The following is a 15,144-nucleotide window of genomic DNA, read 5'->3' on the forward strand; positions in this document are numbered from 1 at the left end:
CCACAATCATTTATGGATTTATCCTTTTAATATAGGGAAATAACATTTTATCATTACGAGGCACCATAAAATGTAAACACAATCACTGTCATAAACCTGGATCACTGCGAGGAAAAATATATCTGTTCACATTGAGTTACCTTGTATACATGTTGTGCCACTAGTTCTCAGCATTAATACTGTGTACATGCCTCGTGAGCCAGATTGGGTACTTTATCACAGGAAACTCAAATGGATCAAATGCTCATTTTTTAAAAGAATAAACTATTAATTTGTAGAACTACAGTAACATCCAGGTTTATCTTTCTTTCAATAACCATATTCCCTGTTATGCACACCATAATAACATCACAGTGAAATGTATGATGAAACAAAATTTCTTTGATACACTAGAAAACATTGCTCAGTGATACATTTACATTCTATTTATATATGATTAAACAGTTGTTCATACAGTACCTTCTACAGGATTACTGGGTAATTTTTTTGGGGGGTGGGGTCAGGGTTTATATTTTTGGATATTACTAACATGATAGCTACATCCCTTATATGCAAACATTTGATCTAGAATTTTGAGGGAAAAAAATCAGTATGTGGTTAAGCAGCTTCTTAAATACATGGTCTATGAAATCAGATGCATTGTATGAAAACGCTGCCAATGATATATAAATGTATTCTTGATCTGCTTTTCACTACATCAAATTTAAATCAATATAGACCACAACACGGTCAGTCAGTTATATTCTTAATCTGAACAGCTTGGGAAAAAGAAATAGAATATGTACATGGAGAGAACAGCAAAAGTAAATGCATTTGAACAAGGAATGTTAGGTGGCTGTTCTGGAGGAAACTTCTATTGCAACTTTCATTTCCACAGTTGTGTGCTCAGAGTCTGACCAGATGAGCTTCCAGTCCATCCTGCCACTGTGCTGGGGGGCTGGCCAAAGCCCATCACGTTGCTGGAACTACTGAGATTCATTCCGGCCATTTGCTGATTCATCTGTGAAGCATACACAAGTCTTGTTAGCACTGGTGCTCAGAAACAACACACTATTAGCCAAAAAGCAGTAATGCCTCCTAAATTAGCAACCCAGTTAAAGTATGTTTTCCTAACGTTAATATTTCTTATTAAATATTGATTCAAGATAAGCTTCTAAACAGTTTTCAAGGGACCAGATTTTCGGGAACCACTTTCTGTTCAAGTGATCACCATTACACATAGGTTGACTGGCTGTAGCACTTGGTGTCTGTGACAAGCCTATAAACATTCTGCTAGTGAATTCACAGAGCATGTGACAATGGGGTCTGATGTGTTTCAGTTGGTAACAGTTTGAAGTTTCAAAGCTAACCAACAAAATGTTGGCAACCACAGTAAAGAAACACCAAAGCAGGTAGCATAGCCTTGTCTACCTTTGCAACTCCGCATGTTTTTTGTTTCAGCAGTATATCTTTGGAGACCTCAAAATCTTGACTACACTGTTTTCTATAAAAATTGTCCATTTAGTTGGCCAAAAAAGATACAGATTTATTAACTTGAGCGTTGTCTAAATCTAAGCATTTTTGCTAAAGAAGCAACTCAAGATACCGTAACTACTTTAAAACAAGTGAAATAGTTCACCTGAAATTAAGGAAGGTAACAAAGGTGGGAAACAGTTCAAAATCGAGCACATTCATTTTAAAGATGGTGCAAAAAATACTTCTACTTTCTAAAAATATCATCTATTTGGTGTAATTTTCAGTGTCCAATATAAAAACCGTTAAGTAACTACCCCTTATCTTCTCAAAGACACTTACTGACAAGCTAAAACCTTAACTGTATAGACGGAGTAAAGATGTCCCCTCTTAAGTGTTTGAGAGCAAGACAGCAATTAATAATCAGAATCAATGAACAGGGATGTTGGCTAAGCAGCATCAGATTTGAGTAAGAGACTGCATTAGGTAGAATTTCAGAATTCATCTAAAGAAGACCACACAACACCAGGGTACAAAAGGAAATTGTGAAAAACTGGTGAAAAAAGTTGTTAAATGAACTGCAAGCTAATATTTCAGCGTAAAATTCAGTACTGTGTGCTTTCATACTTTTATCCGCAAAAATGACTGACCAATCACTGAACATGGAAATTAAAAAATGCTGATGAAAACGTCTCACCTAACTGTTAATCTCTTCTTGAGCAGAATTCTTTAGAAGTAGACTATACAAAGCAGGCTATTCTGGTAAGTAAAGCAATCTCTCCCCCTTTCAACTGAAGCACAGATCCCCTACAAATTGCTGAATATGAGCATACTGGTAGAATTACCTGGTGTGCAAGTAATGGGTAGGAGCTTGTCCTATGAGCCAACTTTTAATATATATTTGATAAGAAGCATGATTTTTATGTCAAAGCTGATATAGGGCTTCTTTAAAGTTAGGTATCGTAACAAAGATTGTTAACAGTAAGACCACAGAGTTTTTTCATTTTTCATTTGACATTCTGGAATACTTACGTTTTAAAAAGTTAAATTTCAAAGCAGAATGACAGCCTGTATTTTCAAATAAGGCCTATTTCATTTCTTTAAGAAATACTGCTTACCTTCATAACTGTTCACACTGCAGGACTTAATATAATTAAATCTCACAAGTCATTAAAGTTCACTTCATGAATCACTAGAGTAAGCAGCATGTAAATATTGCATTGTTCTTCTCATTAAAAACATATTATGAAAAAAAATAGTTGCTATCATCCATATTGATCTCTTAGGGAATCATTTATTTTTTAAAAAAATAAGCTGTTAGTTACATGATTTTAAGATGTTTCATTGGATCATGTATAAATATAGTACTAAGCATATACTGACACTTACAGAACCCTTTAAACATGTTTAAGAAATAAAAAATAGCATGGAAATGCTACAGATAAGTAACAAGAACCTAAGCAAATTATGTACAGTAGAATATCACAGTGCAAAGCACTGCACATTCCACTGCAATTTATCTTGAAGTCTGTAAATGAAAGTATTGTTAATAGCTATCCTCGAGCAATTAAATTCTGCTTTTAGTTATACTGCTGTGTTTACACTTCAGTATGGCGTGATTACAGTGAAGCTAGTAGGTTATTATTTTTTTTATTTAACCTAATTCAGACAATGGGCTGAGACTAGCTACAGCAGCAGAAAACTGAGTTTGGTCTCCCTTGGCAAAATTTATTCTGTGCTTATGTATTAGTTATCTTTAATTTATTTCCTCACTGATTCTTTTTCCTCGTGTGTCTGAGCAACTCATAGTCCAGCAGTTTGTAACTTGGCTCCACTGCAGCTGCCTTCCTACAGCTCAACAGTTTGTGTCAGAAAAGCAGCATCTTTTTTAAAAACGTCCTTATCTGGGAACAGGAAGTATTTACCTGAGTGAGGTTCCATTGAGCTTGTTGGTTTTGTTGCAATCCATACTTATTTTGTGGAGTAACCATTTGTCCCACCATTCCACCTTGAGGTCCAACGACATTCTGAGGAAGTCCCATCACACCAGTTTGTGCAGTACCAGTAAATCCATTGGGCATTCCCATTCCTACCATCACACCCGTGCTCTGTCCCATGACTGGCACCGATTGTCCCATCATGCTTCCCATCATTCCGGTTGCTGCAGGCACAGGAACTCCCATGGCTGGAAAACCTTGAAAATGAGTTGATGGTTGTGTGGTAAATGGCATAGAGGACGAGCCCATGAACATACCTGTAACAGAGAAGGGAATATTTCAGAGAAAGCGTTTTGTGATTTTCAACCCACATGCCCCCAGGTTTGAAATGCATCAAAATAATTTTAAAGGATAACTTTGTCCAGTTGTATGTCAGTGCTGTTAATTTACTTTCTGTAAAAGTAGGAAGTTGCTTAAAATCTGTCAAAGGAAAGGGCCTCACCACCATAGGTTAACCACCCAAAAGAGTTTGGCAAATCGCTGTGATCAGTGAGAATCTTTCAATTGCTGTACTACAAGTCTTTGGTTTCACACAAATATAGCTAAAATCAAAACATGACAGCTCTGTACTCATCCTGGCAGAATTAGATGGCAGAAGCTGAATTCACGAATCTTTCAGTCAAATGCATACTTGGTAATTTCAACAGCTATAAATACATTAAAATCACACAGTATTTTGTTCTGTAGCTTCAATATTCATGTTTCAATAATTTTCCCATTACTTATAAATTGTAAAAAGAAAATTCCTCATTTGAAGAGAAGTAGCAGAGTACCCCACCTTAGTCATACACTTGTAGGAGATTATTGCATTCCAGGTAAAGCTTAAAATAGGATTGCATTAGAAACAGTCACAAAATTATTTACCTGGAGCATTCTGCTGCTGCATGGTTCCTGTGCCATACAGTGATAAGATGGAGTCTTTGGAGAGTTGCTTCTTTGCCGACTCCTCTGATTTTGTTGTTTGCTCAGTGAACAGATCGAGATCCCCGGATGCTGCAGACAAGGTGGCAGCTGTTGGTTTAGTGGAAGCGCTCTGGGAAATAAAGGTCAAGACAGACTACTGAAGGAAACCAGCAGAAGTTGTTACATTAAATATTTACTGCACACCCTCATCCCTTAACAACATGAAAACCAGTTCATTTATAGAGATTAAATTAAATGAAGCTTTGAAAAGCAAGACAGCAGTACATGTGATATGGCAAGAACACCAACCAGACAGGTTATGAAACAAGACTAAAACCCAGACCAACACCAGGGATTACAAGTACAGGTTATTCATTCTTGGTGCTCCTACATTATTATTATTTTTTATCAGCGAGCAGCATAAATCATGAGCTCTAGCTAGATTATGAAAAATAATTAGGAAATCAATAAGGAGATTACAATTCACATCTCATTAATCCTCTCATAGAATAAATTAGAGAGGAGCTAACAAAAGGTTCAGTGTTTTAGAATATACCTCAGCTAAGAGGATAATATTTTTTGGAGAAAAGGCAGAAATAAAATTTCAGTTGATAAAGTAATACGACTTCTAAAATACAACGTAATTAGCTTTTAGTTCTTTAAGCACATTTGAGTTATTGAGAAAGCATAATTATCTGAAGCTTACTGTAGCCCAGGACTGAAAACCTAAAACACACACAGGCTGTCAGGCTTTTCATTGCTCTTGCACCAAGTGTTTTATAAACAAATTACCTCCAAGTGTCTGTCAGTTATGTTATTTTGCTGTTAACATGCACACACTTCCATACCGGAGTTTGCTTAGATAACTAGGCAATACGCTGCATTCCCATTAAATTTCTTAAAACAACTCATTCTGTTACCAGTGGGAACTTTCAGTACAAATCAACTGTAAGCACACTGCAAGAAAGCCAGGATTACAGCACATATTTAAGTTATGGTCCAGCCAAACAATGCCACCCGGTTAGCATACATCTGCCTGATACCAGAGCCTATGCAATTTTCAACCCTTTTGTACAAAACACAAAAAACCTACTTGCACTACCACATTGAATGGACTGGATCTGCAGTCAGGTCCATCTCTTTCTTCACTGTCATCCCACAGCAACGCCTGTGGTACAAGAAGCCACCCCAAAAGAAGCAGTTGCTGTAAGACACCTGTATTCCCCCTTGGAGCCACAACCTTGATGCTTTCCAGGTTTTGCTGGCAGGCCCTGAAAACTCCCCTACACATATTGACACTGGATTTCTACAAACACTGCAATACAAGTATTGAGTACACAGCTTCAAAAAGCGTATCTGACTGCTGCAGTGCTAAAAAGCTATAGGATAAGGCAGTGTTATAAATTAGGGGGAAAATAAAAATAAAAAAAAAAAGTGATACCAACTAAATTGGTCAGAAACTGTCAGGATAAAGAATGTGGATTCAGATGGTTGATGGGCAGAATCTCCAAGATTACTGTAGAAAGGGCAGAGAGTAAGAAATGGGAACTCTTTGGCAACTGAAAACCCTGCATTTACACAATAGTCAGTTTGGGCCGAAGTCAAACTGAGACCCTACGGAGCCACCCTACAAAGAGCAGGGGAAAGCAGACCAAAAAAAAGACCAGGAATAGTTTAACTCCTGTGAAATCATCTCTCTGGCCAACATATACTTAAATTATCAACTTCCTTCAGCACATATTAATAAAGCTAGTGCCTCCTGCTTATTACTGACAACAAATTCTGACTGCAAAGCAAAATTCAGAGTTTTGTAATGGGCAGTAGGAAGTCCGCTCAATCTGAGAGGATTATTCATCAGGCTGGCATGACCTTCTTTGAAAATACCAGAGGTTAATTTAAAAAATGTATTCATGTAGAAGTCCACCCTAATGGTTGTATCTGTTTCCCATGCATCCACGCAGGAAGTCTCATTACCGAATTATTACACGTTCTCCTCTTATTGCATGAGATAGCCTCTGTACAGCAGCCGTGCTCAGCGTATTGGAGAAAGACATTTAAATAGCAGAGGTGAGTTAACAGAGGCATCTTCTTCTCTGCCACTCATACTGCAGTAAGGAAAAGGTTTGCTTTTTTCTAGGAGGGAGAACAGTAGTATCTGTGTTTTTTCTGGTTTTTGTTTGTTTTCATGTGCATTAGTTTGGCTTTAAATAAACAACAGCATCAGAGACAAACTGTTCTCATCTGGCATGACCTCAGGTTAAAATCGTCTCCAGATACATGAAATATTGCTACCTGTAGATGCTTTAGTGAAATAAAGCAAATCATACATGTGTGCACAAAAGAGAAGAGACAGCTAAAGACCATGGGGACTGATCAGCTACTACGTTTGAAATGAATGTTCATTGAACCTCTGTTCCTTCAGTTTGTTTGGGGAAGATTGTAAGAGGAGCCAAAGGCACTGAACAAGCACTGCCCTAAGTGTTCAACAGCTAAATAGATGGAAGATAATACAAAATACATGGCAAGAAAACAGCAGGTGGCATTCAAGTTAAAAAAACATTGAGATCATTTTCACATACCTAACATTCTCATGCTCTCCAAGACCTCTAGAAAAGCATGTCTTGAATACATATAGTATCAGGCCTTCAAGACAGGCTACGTGCAGTACTCTCAGTCACTGTATCAAAACTAAACACTCGTCAGGTGGTTAAGAAATACACTGCTGAGCTGTTTGATACAGCAGAATTTATCTAAACTACTAGCAGTTATCTCAAATATGCGTCACGTTCATATGTAAGTTGGTTTAGTTATGGACAGCTTATTTATTACCTGTAAAGGTAATACTTAAGCAAAGGAAATTTTCACCATAAAGTATCAGCCAAATGTGTCAGGACCACAAATCTGGTAGCTGAATCCATCACTTTACATTTCCATCTGGCTACACAAATTGCACATGGCTATTTTCATAGGATCATAGAATTTTGCACATCTACATTATTTCTCCATTAGACTGTAAGCTTCTTAGCACTGTTACCTCCACTCTGAACTGTACAGCATGCATACTAATAGGACAGCTTCTCAACAGCACACCAAGATACAGACTTATATAAGGAGTTTCTTCTCTTCCCCCAGGCACAGAGTGATGCAGATCCTGTTACTGTAATAACATCAATCATATCTAAATTCCAGCTCTTCTTCAACAATTCATTAGTCTGGTACTGCTTCTGCATTGAGTGATGTACATTTTTACTCATCATGGCTCAGAATGTAAAGTTATGGAAGAGAAACTGAAAAAGTAGTAGTAGTATACTGCAAAGTATAGGCTGGAGACACTTCATAATGCCTACAAATTTTTAGCATGCAGAGAGAGGTCCAAGAACAAGCACCTTCTACTCTTCATTCCCTGTCAAGCCTCTTCAGCTGGACCATGTCTTCAGGAAACAGAGGGGAACTTGGGTCAATAATTCTGGTTTGTGTATCACAGCTGAGGAAGAAAGTGTAATTCAACTAAAAACACAAAGATTGCAACATTACAAGCATCCATTGTTCTGCCAGTTCCCCAGGAAGAAGAGATGTCACCCTACTGCAGACTTCACGGTCTTCTCTGAAGCACTGCATTCTTTAAACATAAAACTAAAGAAGCACAAGAGTAGTTAAAACAGGAGAAAGGTAAACTAAGGAATTTCTGTATATAGCTTGAAGCAATCTTTTTCATCAAGAATATAATAAAAGAGGGCACATTCTTGCCACTCAACGCAAGAACAATTGAGACTTGTATCAGAAGTTTCAAGAGTTTAAAACTGAAAAAGGCCAACACCGAAGAACAGAAATAAAACACTTAGGAGAACATGAACCAGCAGTGTGCCCAGGTGGCCAAGAAGGCCAACGGCATCCTGGCTTGTATCAGGAATAGTGTAGCCAGCAGGAGCAGGGAGGAGATCGTCCCCCTGTACTCTGCTCTGGTGAGGCTGCACCTCAAGTACTGTGTTCAGCTTTGGGCCCCTCACTACAAGAAGGACATCGAGACCCTGGAGCGTGTCCAGAGAAAGGCAACAAAACTGGTGAAGGGCCTGGAGCACAAGTCCTGTGAGGAGCGGTTGAGGGAACTGGGATTGTTTAGTCTGGAGAAGAGAAGGCTCAGGGGAGACCTCATTGCTCTCTACAAACACCTGAAAGGAAGGTGTGGGGAGCTGGGGGTCAGCCTCTTCTCGCAGATAACTAGTGATAGGACTAGAGGGAATGGCCTCAAGTTGTGCCAGGGGAGGTTCAGGTTGGAAATGAGGAGACATTTCTTCTCAGAAAGAGCAGTCAGGCATTGGAACGAGTTGCCCAGGGAGGTGGTGGAGTCACCGTCCCTGGGGTGTTCAAGGAAAGGTTGGACATGGTGCTTAGGCACACTGGTAGTAGGGTGATGGTTGGGCCAGATGATCTTGGAGGTCTTTTCCAACCTTAATGCTTCTATGATTCCATGACCTCAAAATGATTCAAATCTTGTGCATCAATGCTTCCAGCAATATTTGAATTGCCACAACATGAACATGCATATAAAAAAAGGAACTTAGGACCAGTGCTAACCAATGTTAATTTATACTAAACTACAGAAATCCTCTTAAGCTTCAAGAGATAAACAAACAGCTATTGGCACCAAAACAAATAATGAAATAATTTAAAGATCACTTGACCACATCTATGTTCCGTAATCTGATCACTGACACCACATCTAAACAATTTGCTGAAGAAGGGCCAGGAGCAGCACAGTGCTGAAGAATTCCCAATGACCGACTTCCCAAACACAGGCTTTACCCAAGTAGCTTCCATTTGTGGATACAGACATAAATACAGAGGCCTTCAGCTCTGCCTACCGGGTGCAAACATACAGGGACTGCCTGAGTAAGAAGCTTCAGTGTGACTCCTAAGTGCAGCCTGCCACTGAACACTGCCAGTCATCACCAGACTCATCAGACGCTCAGACTGTATCAACGATGATAAACCAGGCAAGTACAGGCAGCCTAGTGATTAGGAAATAAGACAACTTCCTACAATTAGAGACACAATTTGATAAGCTTAATTAATCATAGTCACAATAAAGAGTCACTCCATGTCCCCCACATTCAGACGAAGGAATAAACTTATCTTTCAGATTACCTCAAAATCTAGAGGTATAAAATAAACACAAGCAGAAGCTACAAACAATCCAACTGCTCATAGTATAACTAAATAGCTCTCCAGTAAGGGCCCATACAAAGAACTTTCACTGTAAAGCAAGTTTCTGAGCAACTCATTTTTTCCAGAAAAAAATGAGGACTATGACACATTATCATTACCGTAACTTTTGTTAAAAAGTTAAAGCTTGTGGGCTGATCGATAGCAGCCACGGTAAGTGCATACATCTGGCCTCAGGGAAAAATGAGTATTTGAGAACACGTAGTTATCTAAACCACATTACTACTTTAAATTAAAGTTTGCCCTCAAACACTCATGAAGAACATATAGCATCTCTACAAAAACATATTTTTGCAGCCCTTGAAACTGTTCTCAGCTCCCAATATGATGCAAAACAGGCACACAAAAATCCAAAGTGTAATTTCAGTGGATTTTAGTATTTTGCTCCATTAAAGATGCATGTTAAGTGTTTCAGTGAATTAATACTTTTCAACTTACTACCTGCAGTTCTCCCTGTCTCCCCCATGCTACAAGTTTCAGCAAAGACTGAAGATCACATTTTTGCTGGAGGATATACCCAACAAAGTCTGAAATTACAATCTGGCTAAACCAATTTAGGAAATTGCTTAATTACAACTAAGAATAATAGACCACTGTTCAATTCCCATCCAATGTTTGGCAACAAAAAACTCTGTACTAATAATTATAATTCAGCTATGCTCACTTCACATTAGAAAGTGTCACTAACCATACAAAATGTCATTTTTTTCCTTTTTCTGTCCATGAACACTGCATAATTGGTAATTTTATAGCACATGCCTTTTATCTAGCTTTACAGTTGGAGCTGGTTAAACTAACTTAATCCCCCTTGAATTTGCTTGTCAGCAAATTTCTAGAAAAAAAAAAAAAGTTACTCATTCCCATACTGTGCATTACCAGTCCTCTACAAAATCAACTGTTTTTTTTAATATCCAGCTACACAGAAAAGTAGGAAGAAATATTTTAAGTGTTTTTGAAAACTATAATAAAGACACAACTGAAAGGAGAGTAAAAGTCAATAAAACACTGAATAGTGAAGTCATGGTTGAGAACAAAAAAATAAATGCTTTTGTTTTCATTTAAAATCATGTCTTGGCCATGTCAACTGTCATAACAAATCCTAAGTTCTTCAGACATCACATTGTTCCGTTCTCATAATAAAACATTCAAACAGTACATTTCTGGACTCTGCAGTGCCATAAAAATACTCATCGAATACTAAGTCCTATCTTAAAGGTTAAATTGGAACAGAAAAGCAATCCTATGAATAATGAACAAGTGTATGTTGTTCCTGCAAATTTGGTCTGAGGAACAGAGTTAAATTCCCTTCTCTTTTGATGCCCACAAACCCTGCTGTGGTATCTCAGAAAAACCTATGCAGAATACCATGGCAAATCTAGGTGAAAATGCAAGCCACAATATTTTGCTTTTGATCCCTTCTTCTACCTTCAGTTTTTGAATAAGGTTCGTTCTATTATTAGATATTCAAACAAGTGCTACGCTTCCCAACTTAAAAATTGGCCACGGATTTCTACTCTAAATTTTCCAATTCCAAATGTAGGAACTGCACAGTAGGGTTACTCAGCTACTGGACTGTCTCCGTGTTCACCTTCCCATTTGCAGTCTCATACAAAATAATTACAGAACATAATCACACCACCTCTTTGCTTCAGTACATTAAACAGAGCGAATCCTTAAAATCTCATTACAAAGCATAGTTTCCAGCCTCCAGTATTTTCCTGACACTTCCCTGAATCCCATCCAACTTTTATCCATATTGCAAAATACTCATACCGCTGCCAAATGAGAGGCACCCTCAAGTCCTTTCCAGAATCAGTGCCCAAACTAGATACCACCATCCTAACGTGCAAGACCTGCAAGGCCTTTTTAGACCTAAAGGAAAATGGAATATTCGCTTTACCAAGAAAGCCATTTAATCAGCACCAGAAACCTATCCTCTGCTACTACTATTTCTCTGTCCCTAATCTAGGGAAATTATCTGTTTATATTACATTTTCTTTCAGACTACTGATTAAAAATGGAAGACAACCAAGAATTAAATCTTGCAAGATGCCATAAGGGCCATTTATTTGATAAAAGTTCTATTTGCTGCTCCTGATTATGGCACTCAGAAAAAAGCAAATTATCACTAAAAATCTGGACTGGTTTATTAACTGCAAGTAAATATAGCCTTGCTTCCGAGGATACAAACAAGTTGATACTTACCAGATATTGAGAATATTTTCCTTTTTACTACTTTGTAATCTATTTAATAAGTGCTATACTTGGTATACAAACCAGCACAATCACAGATAAACTATAAATATCAAAACAATCTTTATCACAGAAATGCACTTTCTTTCCTTTAACTGCTAATACATATTATTCAATATGCTGTAGCAGCCACCCTATTATTTAACGCTTCAGGAATCATCACCATCCAGATAATCACCCTTCACTTAACTTTTTCTCACTCTTAAGTACTTGGCCTTCTTTTCGACTTCCTGAATTCCGCAGCTACATCACTTGTTTAACCAGCGGATCTCGTCACTTGCTCACGGAATGGGATCAAGGGAAGGCTGCAATTCTGAAAGCTCTCTGAAAAGACTCATTAGGCAACATTAATTGTACCCCCAAAATCTTTTCTCCTGCACAGACAATAACTACATATAGAGGAAATCATTTCCAGCATCAGAAAGGCAGGAAAAGAGGAAAAACACAAGTCAGCCCTTCCTATTACATGTGCTACTATTGCCGGTCTGTTTATTACGGGGTTGAGTGGAAACTGCATGATTCTAGATTTCAATTTACCCAATCTACACCAAAATTGGATACATTAAACAGCTCAGTGAAGCTGGAAATGGGCTCCTGCTTTTCCATCTAGCTCTACAGGTAGGTTTATCTAGATCAATTTTGACATAAGGCGGTAGAATAGCAGACAGCGTGCACTTAGATACCGTCCTTTCTGGTACTTTGAACACAGACATCCACAAGAGCCAAGAAAATCCATACCAACAATTTCCTTTGCAGCCTTAGCTAACACATCCAAACCACTCATCTCTCACCATTTACAGTTGGATGAAGGCATGCTGGGAAGCTTGCCTTATCTATAGTTTTTATGTTGAAAAAGAAGCGTGATTTCGGTCTCTAAAACCCTACCCAGCATTTTTCAGAAAGCCAGCCCTCAACAACAAGTAGATGAGGGGAGAGTAAAAGATAAAGAATAACAATTACAATCAAATCTTGTGACAACAGCAATTGCTCCTCAATGCTTTGAGGTGACCACAGTGATAAAGGGAACATTTGGGAACAAAATTACGATAGGCCAGTCCGATCACAACTACTTTCCATCACCATTCCTTACATTTTATATATGATGAGAAGTACTGGAGAAGGAAAAATAAGTACAGATCATAGGTCCCAAAGCGTAAATCCAAGAATACATACAGAACTTCCTGCTTCAGCTGAGTGAGGCAGAAAGCCTCCAAATAACCTTAAAAGGGCTCCACAGATGGGGCAAAGCCTCCCTGTCAGAAGCCACTTTGGGTAAGGAAGCCAGCACGTGTGCATTCTCATCTGCACCTGCCACATTCAGCACCAACGCTTTGTTCTCTGAGGCTGAAAGCTACGTTGATGGAGCTGTAGCATTAAGTGCTTTCATTGTGCATCCCAAAGCTGCCTTTCTCGGCTACAGCAGGCAAGGCAATGGGGTCTCTTCCGAGTTGTCACGGTGCTATGACAGGGAGGAGGCCAGGTGCAGGGGTTTCATGCCACCCCTTCCTTGAGGAAGAAGGGACACACAAGTTCCAAGACGAGAAAAAAAGACAGATCAGTCCAGGAAGCAATTATTAGTTTTTCTTGGTATCCATTCTTGCTTTTGAGAATGATGCTTGAGACCCCAATTTGTCAGCAGCTTTAAGGTAGAAGCATCTGCTGTAGCATTTCCTAAATATCAATATTAAAAAGCAATAAGAAGCCCTTAATAAGTATGACCTAAATTACAAGAACCTGCAGATGTGAAATAAAATTATGTGAATAAATATATTCAGCAATACTTATTTAAAAAAAAAAAAAAAAAACAAGATGACAGAATATGAACTAGAGGAAACCATGACTACCATCACACCGAGGGAAGGCAGAAACCAATTCAGTTGGACGACCAGGAGGAATCAGAAGGGAAGACCAGACCATCTCTTAATTCTGTATTTAAGCAGCAGAGAAGCCCAAAGAGGTGAGAAAAATGTAGTCATTATGGCTATAGAGTCTCCAGCTGCAAACACAGATGCATTCCTTCTCTCTGAATCTCCATGAGATGAGAACAACTCCTGGAAGGAAACTATGTGCACAAACACACAAATTTAGGCATACATATAGCCAAGTAAATTTTACCTGAGCAGGAGATACAGCAGCTGCTGGTAAAGGATTAGAGATCATTGGACCGAAGATATCCAGGTCATCATTCAATGCTGCGGCAGTAGCAGTGCCTCCATTTGTAACAGATGCTTCAGCTGGACCATCTTAAAAAGACAATGGAATTGCATTTAAAGTGAAAATTGTTAATATTTTAATGGATAATAAATAATTAAAAAATAATTAAAGCTGCCCATTCTCCCCATTGCCATCAAATATGTATTCAATTTCTAAGATAAGACTGTTCTCATTATTCAGAGTAAGTTTCTGTAAAGCAAATTTTAATTTATGGAGAATTCTAATTAAAGGATTTTTTTTTTTTGAAGTCATACAATTACACATAGGTAGCTAACTTCAAATATATCTATCAGAAACTTCTGAAACATTTACAGACTGTCAGTAATATACTCCAAATTTAAAACACAAATACAGATCACCGTTTTTAAACTTAAAAAACATGAAGAACCTTCAAAAACAGTTAATATTTATTTAAGAAAAAAAGTCACTTGCTCCTTTTATTGCACTGTAAGACATTGTTTTCCAATATCCTACAACCATGAAAATTATCGACCATAGTGAAAAGATCTATTTCCAGAGCAGAGGTCTGTCATTGGAATATCAGCATTAGCAATCTAGTGATAACACACAAAACATATGCCTTGCTACCACAGAGAAATACATAAGGCAGAAGGGAGATGTGAGGTTTTGGTATATTAAAATTTCTAGAACTCTAATAAAGGCACAGAAGTGGTTTGATTAGTGAAGAGCATTGTTGAAATGCAGTGGTTAATTAAAAGCAAATCATAAGAGGCTTCCAACACTTATTTAAAATACTACAAGTCCATCTCTTAAATAACTGCAGCATTCTTTCTGGAAATCAATCTGGAAAACAATCATAGAGGAATTGGTATGTTATTTTATTAAAGACATAATAGAATAAAAGAGTAAGTTTATTAGTTAGAAATAAGATCTCCTTTTGCTCCTCTACTTTTTTTTTCCTTTTTTTTTTTGCAGAAACACGGATAACTGGCTGAATATAGTAAGATCTGTCATCTTGCATGTAGAATATTCTCATTTTTCATTATTTTGTTCAGTCACATGCAAACTTGCTACAGTGCCAGCAGCTGGAGACTACTGCTCCCAGTAGCCCAGGATGCTGACAAGTTGGAAGGAGCCTGAA

The 15,144-nt window shown here is 38.0% G+C and overlaps 1 protein-coding gene across 4 annotated transcripts in view; it reads right to left on the reverse strand.

Annotated features, from left to right (window-relative positions):
• Positions 1–9: 9 nt before the first annotated feature.
• The window catches only part of SMAP1 (small ArfGAP 1), a 92,632-nt gene continuing 77,497 nt past the window's right edge, over positions 10–15,144 (reverse strand). For 2 of the 4 annotated variants that reach the window (XM_066994724.1, XM_066994726.1), the window contains 5 exons: positions 13,944–14,071; positions 5,446–5,520; positions 4,314–4,482; positions 3,378–3,706; positions 10–1,000 (listed from right to left, as the gene is read on the reverse strand). In XM_066994724.1, the coding sequence (XP_066850825.1) occupies positions 866–1,000; positions 3,378–3,706; positions 4,314–4,482; positions 5,446–5,520; positions 13,944–14,071 (836 nt within the window). In that variant the 3' untranslated portion in view covers positions 10–865. The remainder of the gene's footprint in view (positions 1,001–3,377; positions 3,707–4,313; positions 4,483–5,445; positions 5,521–13,943; positions 14,072–15,144) is intronic. The other 2 variants (XM_066994725.1, XM_066994727.1) reach the window with 1 other exon arrangement.

This window comes from Anser cygnoides, chromosome 3 (assembly GCF_040182565.1).
Source record: "Anser cygnoides isolate HZ-2024a breed goose chromosome 3, Taihu_goose_T2T_genome, whole genome shotgun sequence".
Classification (NCBI taxonomy): domain Eukaryota; kingdom Metazoa; phylum Chordata; class Aves; order Anseriformes; family Anatidae; genus Anser; species Anser cygnoides.